Source organism: Streptopelia decaocto, assembly GCF_964273445.1.
Source record: "Streptopelia decaocto genome assembly, chromosome: 3".
Taxonomy (NCBI): domain Eukaryota; kingdom Metazoa; phylum Chordata; class Aves; order Columbiformes; family Columbidae; genus Streptopelia; species Streptopelia decaocto.
The window spans coordinates 13691261-13703881 of NC_138656.1; the positions used below are offsets into that span (position 1 = coordinate 13691261).

The 12621-nt window shown below is 41.6% G+C and overlaps 1 protein-coding gene and 1 long non-coding RNA gene across 2 annotated transcripts; both read left to right on the forward strand.

Moving 5' to 3' along the window:
- Positions 1–235: 235 nt before the first annotated feature.
- Positions 236–4749, forward strand: LOC309437179. The gene is made up of 5 exons (XR_014183511.1): positions 236–377; positions 1479–1570; positions 2706–2725; positions 3299–3393; positions 4664–4749. It is a non-coding gene; the product is annotated as an uncharacterized lncRNA (long non-coding RNA).
- A 479-nt stretch (positions 4750–5228) lies between these two features.
- MGME1 (mitochondrial genome maintenance exonuclease 1) lies at positions 5229–9644 on the forward strand. Its single transcript, XM_082047262.1, has 4 exons — positions 5229–5812; positions 6978–7197; positions 7822–7954; positions 9170–9644. Exons 1-4 carry the CDS (start codon positions 5293–5295, stop codon positions 9302–9304), a joined length of 1008 nt encoding a protein of 335 aa, XP_081903388.1. The 5' UTR covers positions 5229–5292; the 3' UTR covers positions 9305–9644.
- The last annotated feature ends 2977 nt before the right edge of the window (positions 9645–12621 follow it).

Below are 12621 nucleotides of genomic sequence, written 5' to 3' on the forward strand. Positions count from 1 at the left end.
GCGGCCCCCGCGCGGTCCGCGGCCATCTTGGGTAAGGGCAGAGTGCCGCTTGCCTTCATCCAAGATGGTGGCGTAATGTGCTTTTTTTCCTTGTGTGTGTTTTTTTTTTTCCCTTACTTTTAAAGCTATGGGTTATTGTCGTTAGCGATTTTCAAAGAACACTCACAAAATCGAAAGAAAGGAAGAGGCTTCTCTCACCACCGCTCTCTCGGGGTCTAGTGCAGGGAGAGAGTCCAGGGCTCGGGGCGGCGGGAGAACTACAAATCCCAGGAGGCCGCGGGGCGCGCGCGTGCGCAGCGCGCTCGTCGGTGGCAGCAGGAGCGCGCCCGCGCACGAGGGGCAGCGGCCGTGGCGTTGGCGGGAAGCGCGGAGCTGAGGTAACGGCCGCTGCTCGTGACAGGGCCGGGCCGGTGGGAGCCTCGGTGGGCGCCTGCAGCGTGGGGAGAGGAGGGCAAGGCAAGGCAAGGCAAGGCGGACTGGGGCTGCGTGGCCGCTGTTAGCTGCGGTGGTGAAGCGGAAAGGCGCTCCCTCGACTCCGGCCTCTCCACCTGGCTCGGGTCAGCTGAGCGAGAGCGCGGCTGCCCTGGGCCTGCAGTTCTCTCCTGCCCCGCACCCTGGTCGCACGTCCGGGGAGTGTTTGCCCGCTCCTGCCCCCGGTGTGTGACCTGGGGCTCACGGCGGGGCTGCCCGGGGCGGGTGGGCGTGTCCGCTGGGCAGCGGGGCCGGAGCGGCTTATCCCTGAGGGACTGTCGGGGGAAACCCTGCACAAGTGCTACCCCAGATTTTCGGGCACCTGGTGCCTCCGTCTGCTGGAGGGCGCTTGCTGGTCACCGACATCAAGCCAGCGATTTCACCCGTTACTTTGCTGGAAACGCTGACTTCGTGTTACAACCCTATTTCCCACTAATTCGCTTCATAATGCTGAAGCTTGTAGGCTTGTGCTGTGAAGTGAGTTGCTATTTTTTTTTTTTTTAATCTCATTTTTCTCCTTGTGTTGTTAACTTCCCGAAAGAGGGAGGTGTGTTTTTAACCTGGCTAGGTTCAATGATTTAGCTTAAAACTGTAAGGAACCAAGGAAGAGAGGCTGGCAGCAGGGAATGGGCAAGTGTGCTAAGTCCTAAAATTGCTAAAGCTGTCAAAAGCCTGCATTATTAAGCTGTAACCAGAAAAACAAGAGAAAGGGCTCACTCTGACCAAAAAAACAGGTTGCTGTTGCCTCTCCACATCAAATAGTAATACTTCTTCACAGATAAAAAAGCCTGTGATGTTAACTTAAAATCATACCTTCATCAGCAGATTTGCTCTCCTCAAATTAGGGACACAGGGTAACAGATCTGTAACTATGTTTAGTAGTGCTATTAGTGCTTTTGTTTGCTTGATGGGTGACTGTGGAAAAAAAGCTGTACTGATTATTGTCTAAAAGTTTTTATGGATGTGAACAATTTGCTAAGTAACTCTTTCTTGTTCCCCTCACTTAGGCCACTCATTCCTATCCTGGAAAAATTTCCTCAGTTGTGTTAGTCCAGTTGTTGGAGCTGCAAAGCCAACTGGCTTGGGAAAGTTAAGAGAAGTACTTTCCTCTTTTTTCTTTTTTTTCTCTTTTTTCTTTTTTTTTTCCTTTTTCTTTTTTTTTTCCTCTTTTTTCTTTTTTTTTTTTCTCTTTTTTCTTTTTTTTTTTCCAGGTTATTTTATTTGTGTTCAGTTCTCCAGTGTGGGTCATCATGCAATATCTAAAGCAGTTTTACTAGTCTTCAAATACAAACTGTTTCAGAGAGAAGAGAGACACTTCCCTTTAGAGAAATATCAATTAAATTATTTATGTTTGAGAGTAGATCCAGACTACTCCAACTCTATTTCTTATAATTTATTTGCACAGAAATGCCACTGTGATTTATTGAAAAACACGTGATTCTTTATTCTGCTAGATACAAGTGTTCTTTATGTCTTAGCAATCCTAGAAGCACTTCATTTGTAGAACAGCACAGCAATTGGCAAACTCTCCCTTTCTCAGTGGTTCATTTCACAGAGTGCACAAACATTTCTGCAGACATTACTCAAGAACAATATAGACTGTCAATTAAAAGTTCCTACTAGATGTTACTGAAACACTGCATCAGTGTTATAGTAAATTAGCTCCAGGCCTTGTAATATTGCATATTTTAATAGCCCCATGATTCAAAGCACTGATCTGGTATAAATTTACTCTTTAACAAATGTTGAGGGGGCAGCTTACAAGGAGAGAACTTCATACTGACTCAGGTATCATGTTGCTTCCTGCAGCTGACACAAGGCCAGAATAAACGTTTTCTTTTGTGCTCTGGCTCATGTAACAAATACACAGTCATTGACCCGGTGCTTATTCTGTTCTCGTTAATACACTTGGGTAAGCATATTAATGGTCATCAAACAATAGCCCGAGAAACTACAAGCTTGGATGCTATTACGGTGGAATATGAGTATTTTTTTAAATGTTTTATTTTAAATCACAGCTTCAGCAGCTCTATTTAGAGGTAAACCCTAAGAAAGGAGAGATTAATTTTTATGCACTGCTTTTTGTGATGAAAGAATACAATAGAGCATTTTGCTTGAGGTATTAAGTCTGACATTTATGTATCCCTTTGTTGCTTTTACTGTTTTTTTTTACCCACTGCAGCAAACTGACACCTGTTGTAATACGCTAACATTGTTCATTATTTCTTTTTCAGCAAGAGGCAGATTCTGTCAGGTAACTGATCCCATTCCAAGACTGAAAAAGTCTGTTTAGAAATGTGATTATCTTCTGGGAATAATTAGTTGCTGTAAATGCTGGCATAACAGTTTTGCAGAAATGAACTGCTTTAGGATATTCAAAAGATAAAACAGGGGCAGCTTCTTAAAAATAAATTTATTAGAACAATTGGTAGTAATAGTGAAGACATATAAAATTCACTTGCTGAAAACCTGAAGGGAACTGAAAAATTGTAACATATACTTCATTCAAAGTACCTCTTTATGCTGTTATAAATTTTTAGCAAGCTGTCAAAAGAGCTTCTTGACATCAAATGAAAAATGAGAGATAACATAAAATTTTGTTACATTTTATTTAAGTTTGTAAAACTTCCTTAGATGTCCGTGAAATGAAGTAGGGCGGAACTTAAATTACAGAACATAAACAGTCCAATTTCTTGCTGCTGTGTAACCTGTCTAAAGCAGGCTGTTCTGTTTTTTGGCAAAACTTGCACGCTTTGTGGAAATAAAATTATTGAAATTGTCTGGTTTGTCCCTTTGTAACTTACCTGACTGCTTTTCTCATCTTCAGGCGGGAGGGTAATTTTGACAGGAATCTGAAGGTCAGAGTATGCTCAGAGGGTCATGTCCATTCTTGCTGTTGAACACTGGAAAATGACAAAACAGGTGCAACTCCACCTAGCCCAGTTCTGCTGGATGAGGAAAGCAGATTTAGATTTGGTTCAATATTAAATATAGTGTAATCATTTAAAAATTGAAGTGGCACTTCAAAGTATCTTAAATGGTAAGGTTTCCTGTGTAATGTAGCTTACTTTATCAGACTGTAAAAAGGTAGCAGAAGTAACCAGTTGGTACTTTCATTATATTCCTCTGTTATGGACTATGAAGCAATTTTAAATTCATTAACTATTTCAATTGATGTGCACTGTAATTATAAGAAACTGTAACTAACGACTGAGACCATTATACAACAGCGTAGCAAATCTGGCTGTAGGGTACCTGGTACCAAGTCAGAAATGCCACTGCTACATGACACAAAGTTCTGATCCAACCTCATTGTGTTTTCCTGGTTCAGACTGGCTTTTGACAGGTTTTGTATTGGGTTACATGCTATCTGTTTGTACCCTTGATGTCTTGTGTTAGCTTTTTGTTATATCAGTTATTTGCCCAAACTATACCAAGACAGCATGGGTGTATCTGCCTACTCCTGATTAAGCTTCTACAGCTGGAGGGTTTTGTCCTTCACAGATGAGGAACAATATTTATGGAACCAGAGTCCAAGGTCTCACCCTCCTGTTCTGTGATGCCTGGATCCCACCAGCTGCAGCCAATACAGCCCCATTTTTGTGAACCGCCTTGTGTGGCAGATGCCTGCACCCACACGCTGGTGCCACTGCAGTTCTGCAGGAGTGCAGGATCTGTCCATACAAAATAACTCCTCCTACTATGTTTTTTTTTTTTTCTGTGGTGCCTACAGTTGGTGCAGTGTATGAAGTGCTGTGTGAGAAGTGTGGGGAAAGAAAAGAGTAATGTTAAAGTATTTTCAGGAACAAAATGCTGATGTTAGTTGGCAACGTGTGTTGTCCATATTCTTTGTTTGCAGTCGATAGAAGGGAAGTTTGTAATGGTAAGCAGATAACTTTCAGTAGGAGAATAGTGCCTCAATTCTGCAAGTTTTTAGTGTTGATTTAAATGCCACTATTCAAGTGTTTACAGTTTATCCTTGTGCATAAACTCTCCTGGGACTTAGCACTGCAGTTACAATGTAGTCTTGAAAGCTATACTGTGAACTTTAAACTTTCTAAGTTTCTTAGAACACAACTATGTTGGCAACTCAGTTTAGAAAAGTACTTCTATATTTTACTCTGATTTTTAAAATATTTATTTGAATCTGAAGATACTTGCAGTACATCTGTTTTCTCTTTGGCTTTCCCAGTCTAGAGATTTCCAATTTCAGCATCCATATACTGCCACTGTCTGCTAGGAATATGAGAGAAAAACATGTTTCTATTCTCCAAAAGGTAGTTTGTCTCCACAGTCCTCTTAAGGTTGGCATCCACTATAAACTTGCTTGTTTTTAATACCTCATAACAGTGGATTTGCTTCATTCTCTTCTGCATAGCATTTTTTTTTAATTTCCCCCCTCCCCCTTTTGGGGGGGGGTGTTTGCTGTGAAACAGTTTTTTCTGTCTCCTTTCCTGACAGTTCTGCTACTGTTGCAGTCAGAGCATCCTCTGCTACAGTATTTGCTACTTGCAACATCTTTATGCATTTGCCCTGTTTCAGGTTTTGTGGATAGCACAGGTTGTTTTCATCATCTTTCACTTTTTTCATTGCTTATTGGTTCTTTCTCTTATTGTGTTCTTTATCTAAAGGAATTTTGGTGGCATAAGGCGTATTAGGGCACTTTGACCACAGCAATTCTTTGTTTGGCAAAGAGCAAAAATAGGTAAACGGTAGTGTTTTATGACTCTGCAAATCACAGATTTCTTTTTCTACAGGGAAAAAATATGGTGACCTACAGACTGTTCCTAACAGAAGAAAGAAAACTATAACTACTTACAAATGTTTCTTATCAGAATGAAATTCCTACAGCTACTGTCCAGGAAACCTGGGAAACTGGAAATGCTTTTCCAAATACCTTTTTGCCAAAAGCAATTCCCATATTTGTGTCTGGCCACCTCTACTTGTCTTTATAGTAAGAAGAAAAAAGTTAACAGTTATGAACAAGTTGACCAAGAAAAATACAAGAACTTGGTCTGCTCTGTTACATCTTACAAAACCAGTGCCCAGACACCAGAGACAATATTTGAAGAAGACAATTTGTTATATGGGCCTCCAGTTAAAACTGAAACAAAAACTCCCAAGAACTGGGTTCCTTTAATAAATCCTAACAAGAGAATTCCCCTTGTCAACGGTCATTCAAACCTCCCCATGAAAATCTCTTTACCAAGAACAAAAATGCCCAGTGTTACCCGTGTTCTCCAACAGACTATGTCTCCGCAGCAAAACTTTTATTTAGAAAGATGGAAGCAAAAAATGATACTGGAACTTGGAAAAGCTGGGTTTGATGAGTATACTAAAAGTAAGTCTAACCACAGTGTGATTACAAAGTAGAAGCAGTAGTGTGGATAGCTGGCTGAGGTGTGCTGGCATAGTTGCTGTGTCTGGCCCTACACCTCAAATGTTCTGGAAATCCTTTAAGTTTTTTCCATTTTGGGGAAAGAGCATATTATGAGTTCACTTGTTATCAATGAATCTAAGCTCTGATCTTTGTTCTAAGACTACCAAAATGGATTCAGAAACGTGTGGGAAATGAGAATTAGGCGTTCTTTGCTCTGTACTGTCTGCTTCTCCTTTGTTTCTCTAGTTGCTAGTAGCTATTTACAAATTTATATTTTCCAGCTGATGTTACTGAGCCTGTTTGCAGATACAAAGCTACATTGCAACAAGATGGAAATAAGCTTGAGTGTTTAAAAAAACCCGACTGTTTTTGTTGAAGTTCTTCAGTAACTAGTTTATCCAGTATATACAGCCTTTTCTATGAAATTGGCATGCATGTAGAGGTTTTAATTTCGTGAGACCTACAAAAGTGACTTCCCCTGAGCTGTAGGACTGAAGGGGATCTGGGAGAACCTGGGGAATGGTAGGTAGCCCCTTGTAGCGAGGTTCATAAATACCTGAGCACTCCTTACATTAGTTATTATGCTTTTTAAAACTGGATATCCTTTGTTTATGCTTTTTGAGTTACTAAGCATTTCTGTGAATAAGGTGGCATAACAAACATTACACAGCTATTTAAAATGTATATTTCTTGGAATAATTTCTGAGATAAGCAAGCCCTTACTCCTAGAGCTATACCAACCCCTTTCAAAAGGAGGCTAGCTCCATTCAAATGAACCAATACAGCAGGAGAACCAAATGCAGCAAAAGCAGCCTAGAATAATATTTTAAATTCCATAGAAATTCACAAATTTATTTGAATAAACAAATAAAAAATCATATTTTGTTTCTGAGTAATTGATGAAATTTTTTAAAAGTAATGTAAGCATTAATATAAGAGATACTAATTTTACTGTTGACACTTGATTTATGTTTCTGTCTCATTCCTTTCTCCTCCCCAAGTCCTCAAGCTTTCAGTACAAAAACCAGGACTAGTTTAAGAACTATGTTGTGTAATATCTAGAATAAAAGTCCATCAGGTATTACAAGTAGTGTCTAAAATGTGGGGTTTTTCACATTTTTCATAGATCTTTTCCTCCAAGGAGAGCTATTTCATGCAGCTTTGGAATCTATATTCCTGTCTGAAGAGATTGCAGCTAAGGAGCAGGGAAAAGACATTATTTCCGGCTACTTGTCAAGTGTGCAACATGTCTTAAAAGATATCAGCGAAGTGAAAGCTCTGGAAAGTGCCGTTCAGCATGAGACTCTCCAGTATCTGGGCCTGGTAGACTGCGTGGCTAAGTATCGGTGAGGTAGTGGTTCTCTAAGAAACCTGGTAATGCCAGTGTTGCGTGCTGCTCCATGACACATGGGAGGCTGTGTCCTGGGCTGGAGCAGGTGTGTTGGTGAGGGGGGGAAAGCTGAAAAGATTTTGCAACGGAGGTGAAATGAATGAACTCCCCTGGATCAACCTGAGGACAGAAGTGCTGTTGTTCTTTGTAGAGATTTTCTCACTGGAGCAGGATACGAGAAACCATTTTTCCAAGAGGTGGTAGAAGCCTCATCCCTGGAAACATCCAAGGCCAGGCTGGATGGGGCTCTGAGCAACTGATCTTAGTTGAAGATGTTTCTGCTCATTACAGGGGGTTGGACTAGATAACGTTTGAAGGTCCCTTCCAACCCAAACTATTCTATGAGTGGGGAAGGATTAAGTGCTCCTCAGCAGTTGCCAGAAACTGTAGCAGATATTAGTAGGTCTTGATTTTTGAGTTCTAAACTACCATTGTGGAAGAGACTTGCTTAGTCTGGGCTTAAGAATGAACAACAGGATGTCAGGTTGAAACAGATATGCCTTTCTTTGCCGTCCCATGCCATATTTCTCACTGTAACTAAACTTAAGTTTAAAACGTCCTATCTTTTCATCTTATGCAGAGGCCAGTTGTGTGTGATTGACTGGAAAACTTCAGAGAAACCAAAGCCATCTCTGAAGAATACATTTGACAACCCATTACAGGTTGCAGCGTATATTGGAGCCATAAATCATGATGCCAGTTATGACTTCCAGGTCAGTAGGCCTGCTACCTGCCAAGACAGGCAGCAGTGCCCACATTATTTTCATTTCTCCCCACCTCCTGCCTTTAGCACCTGCTGTCCATCATGAAACTGTTGGTAGGATTTGTACCAAAGCAGCCCAGTTTTACATCAGGTTAAACTGACATACTGTGAAATGACTCTACTAACTGGCTAATCCTGCTGCCTTTGTGTGTCAGCAGTATATTTTCATTGGTTTTGAGGAACTGCTTAGTGGGACCCAGGGATGCTCAGCATCATCGGAGGTCAGATGAACTCCCAGAGACTTGGCATCTGGGCAGCCCTCAGTACTTTGTTCTGTGTGGTTTTCACTTGTGTCAAGAATAGGAATGGGGAGGAGAGGAAGTCAAGCAAAAGAGCCTGCAAACAGGGAAATATGGAGGGAGGGCATTGCTTGCATCATGTGTTGCTATATCCCACTAGCAAATGAGGGACTAAGTGATTTACTTAGTGTGTTTGGGGCTTCCTCAGAGGAAAGCAGTGTGTTGTCAATCACTTAATCAGAAGACAGTGGAATAATGTTTCTAAAGATTGCAAACACAATTCTGGCCAGGCCTGCTTGGCCTCAAGGATTGCTATTTCAATACAAAACATTGAAGGGGGGAAATACAAAGCAGAAGAAAGCAAGGTAATTTGTAGGTTTTTCAGACAACTTTCTAGAATGTTACAGAGATCAGTAAACACAAGCACTTAACAGATGTGGTCCTTACAGAGTGAAATACAGGCAGCAATTCTAGAATTCTGCTGTTAGCTTTCTGTCCCTCAGCACTTTCTCTTCACCCCAGTAGCTGAGTGGTGTTTGGATTCCAGCTGTTTGTCAAGTATAATAGATGTTGGAACACACCTAAATAACCGTTTCCATTCGGACTGATGTTGGATAATGACATCAGTCTGGTATATGACCCCAGGCAAAACCTGTGAATTTTACCAGCATCTGGTAAAATTCAGATATTCAAAGTTTAAGTCTTTCAGTTTTCACCAAAGTCAGTCAGAGCTTTGAACTTTTAGCATTTGAATGTTAGTCTCCGAGTATTTTATGTTAAATTGTTGCTCTTCTGTTCCTCACCTCTTATTTAAGGCACTTATATGTTAAGGATGATGTTTTGCAGTGAGGTTTAGTGTTCAGAATTGCTGATTAAAATTGCTTATTAACACTGTATTTCTGACAGCCTTCTGGTTTTAACTGTAGGTCAGCTGTGGACTCATTGTGGTTGCCTATAAGAATGGCTCCCCTGCGCATCCGCATTTCATGGATCCTGACCTGTGCACGCAGTACTGGAATCAGTGGCTTTTGCGCCTTGAGGAGTACATGGACAGAAACTGACCCAAACTAAGCTGTGCAGAAGCAAGTGGTCTGAGCACAGAACCAAAGCAAGAATCCCTTGTTTAAATCTTTCATTGGAATACATATTCTTTTTTTCAGCAACTTTGCTGATTTCTTAATATTGGAGGGTTTTCAACCCCCCCCCGCCCCCACCCAAAAAAAAAAAAAAAAAAAAAAAAAAATTGGAGTGGGAAATGTGTATTTGCTTACATTGTAGGTGACTTAAGTGGACCTGGCTGGACAAAGTTGTCTTAATCTCTGTTTTTCTCTACAGAGTTTATGCAACCTGAGATTGATGGGGAAGTTTCTGTTATCAAGTAAAACTGTTCAATAAATCATCCTCCTTTTGTCATTTTTGAGAAAAAATCTGTTGCAGAACTGAACCTTTGAAAACGAAGTTGATGAGCTGAAGCAAAATGACATCTGCGTTGTCTGAGCTGAGAGAAATGCAAATGATAAACAAATGAATATAGTAGACTGGGTTTCAGCCAGCTTAGTTCTTGTTCATCTCAAAGGTATCTATTAACAGGGTTGTTACTATTGTATTTTTTCTTGCAGCAACAATTGGGAAAACTGCGCTAAATTTCTAATGAACACTTATTTAACATACCTATTTAATAAAGTCATAATTTATCAGAAGTGACTTAGCAAAAAAGGAGCAAAATTGTAACTGATTCACTTAGAAATTTCCAGCAAGCCTTCTGAGAAGTTGGAAGTTCAACTGCTTCTATTGGCTCCTCCCTCAGGTTCTTTAACAGGCTGCACGCCTCACAAGAAAGACCTGTGGGGGTGTAGGCAGGTGTTGTACCTCAGGTTGCGAGGCTCTGAGCAGGCTAAGTCTGCAACTGCCTTGAGCTCTCCTGGCTTTGCTGCGGGGCTGAGCCAACAGGGAGTGTCCCTGTGTGGAACGATCTCTCCAGTGTTGGGTTATCACATTTGCCAGTGTGAGTAAGTTTCTTTCTAAAAGCACACTTGTGGCCCTGAAGCAGGGCCTTCTGAGGAATGAAGAGCTGCTGATTGGGTGGGGAGGGGTGTGGTTTTTTGTGGTTTGGTTTTGTTTTTTCCAAAAATGTCTATAAGACACGCAATAAGCCTTGATCATGTCAGGCAGTGTTACTTTGTGTGTTGCACACCTGGAAAGCTTCTTTTCCTCATTCTCTTTGTTTTCTCTAAATCGTATGTATAAGTTTTCATGATATCATTGCAGATTACAAATAAAAATACAGCCAACCCATAAGCTTTAAAAAATCAGCCAGAACCATACCTAAAGATACCAATGAGCAGGCTTGCTGCTGAAGAAACTCTGTAATGCGTAATCTCTGCTCCTTCTGAGCACCGAACTGTGAAAACCTGCGCAGTGAAACTCAGTTATAATGGTACTTGCTTATTCAGACCTGGTCTGGTGATGGTGTGATTATTCTGTGCTTAGACTTCTATCTAAACAGACAAATCATGAAGACTGCGAAACCAGGTTCAGAGATGACAAACCACAGCAAGTCTGTGTGAGCGCTCAGTTCTACCTGTTTTACAAGTACATTCCCACATCACAGAATTTTAGCAAGTGGGTGGTTTGACACCACTGAACATGGTCAATTTTCTGTGAAAGATAACTCTGTGGATACCAGGAGGGTGGGCATAAGCAAAAGGGAAGATGCCCTGGGCAGAAGCTGGAGGTGACAAAACATTCTGGAATTGCAGTGGTGATTGGGATTAGATAAATTGAGAGAGTGTGGAGCAGTTGGGCAGTGTTCGGGTGGGATTGCTGCCTTCATCAATGCATCATACAGCCATCAGCTGTCTCTGAACCATGTAAGGCTTCAGCCTCATCCTGCCTCCTTGTAAATAAGGGCAAGTCTGGATCCTGGGCAGTGCAGGCACCTGTTGGCTTCCCCCATGTTCATGTGTTTAACAAAAGCCTGGTGTCTGAGGAAGGCTGCAAGCGTCACTGGCAGCATTAGTTTGTAAACCTGTTGTTAAGTCTTGGATGTGTCTGTACCACCGGACAGCCAGGAGGAGGCAGGTAGCCCTCAGGCAGTACCCGTGGACATTGTTGGTCTGTCTGCCTCTGGCATCACTGTTGGAGCTCTGGAACATTTCTTTAGAGGCACAACCATTTTTTTTCCCATAACCGAACAGGCAAATGGCCATTGCCAGTGTCACGCAACCTCAAACTCACTTTGTGCCCAGTTTAAACTGACTTGCCAGACTGTTCAATAGACATGCCCAAGGCATCTGCTACAGGGCATATCTGTCATCTGCAGAAAAAACAGCCAGATAATCAGGGCAGTTTCTTCAGCTGTAGCATCCAGCTTGTCAGGGCTTTGCTCTCCATCCTGAGCTGTTTTTCTTCTGTGTACTGTTACCCGCTTCTTTTCTCTGTTGCCGTGGATGCTTTCTTTGACCAAGATCACATGGATGGACCACCTTGATGTGTCTGTAGTTCTTTGGGCAGGGACATGCTTCGGCAGTAATACTGGAGGGAAATCAAAAGTAAAGTGTGCTACGGGAGGGAAAAGAAACCACGCACGCACACGCACAAAATGTCTCCAGCTAGCTAGGGAGGGTTCCAGCCACACCTCCACTGCTCTGGAGCAAGGGCTGAGGTTTCAGCAGAGTAAAGCACGAGTCCTCTGCAGGGAGGTGAACGCCAGTCACGTTGCTCAGATGGACTTTAGTGACCAGTCCCACCTGGGAGCTGAACTCAAGTTTCATGACTGAGCCCTCACTGGTGAGTTATAGGGGAGTCTCACCAGCACAACTGGCTGGATCTGCTGTTAACACTTGTCTTCTCACCTGGGAAGTGTTGTCCATGTATTTGCAAGCATGCATGCTTGTCTCAGAGTGCGCAACCTTCTATTTACACTATTCCGTAATAATAATAATAATAATAATAATAATAATAATAATAATAATAATAATAATAATAATAATAAAAACGGCATGTTCTCAGAACTAGGGATCAGTGCATAAGCTTCAGCTCTTTCTGTGAAAAAGGATATTCTAATTTACCTCAGATGCTTTTTTTTTCCATATGGACTTCCCATTTATTAAAGCATTCTGCGAATTTTCTTGTTACATAGGATGAGAAGTTTGTTCTTTACACAGTAGCATCACTTTATTATCCCTGTTTTCAAGGTCCCAAGCACCAACAGTTGTGCTGAATAAAGTATTAATATCATTACAAATCCTTTAAACTCATAAAAGCTTTTACCCACAAAAACCCAAGCAGATGCCTGTACAAAACTGAGGCAAATTGAGAAGACTCTTTAATTATTCCTGCAGAGACGTTCAGAATCTCTCATTTTAGTAGTAATGAT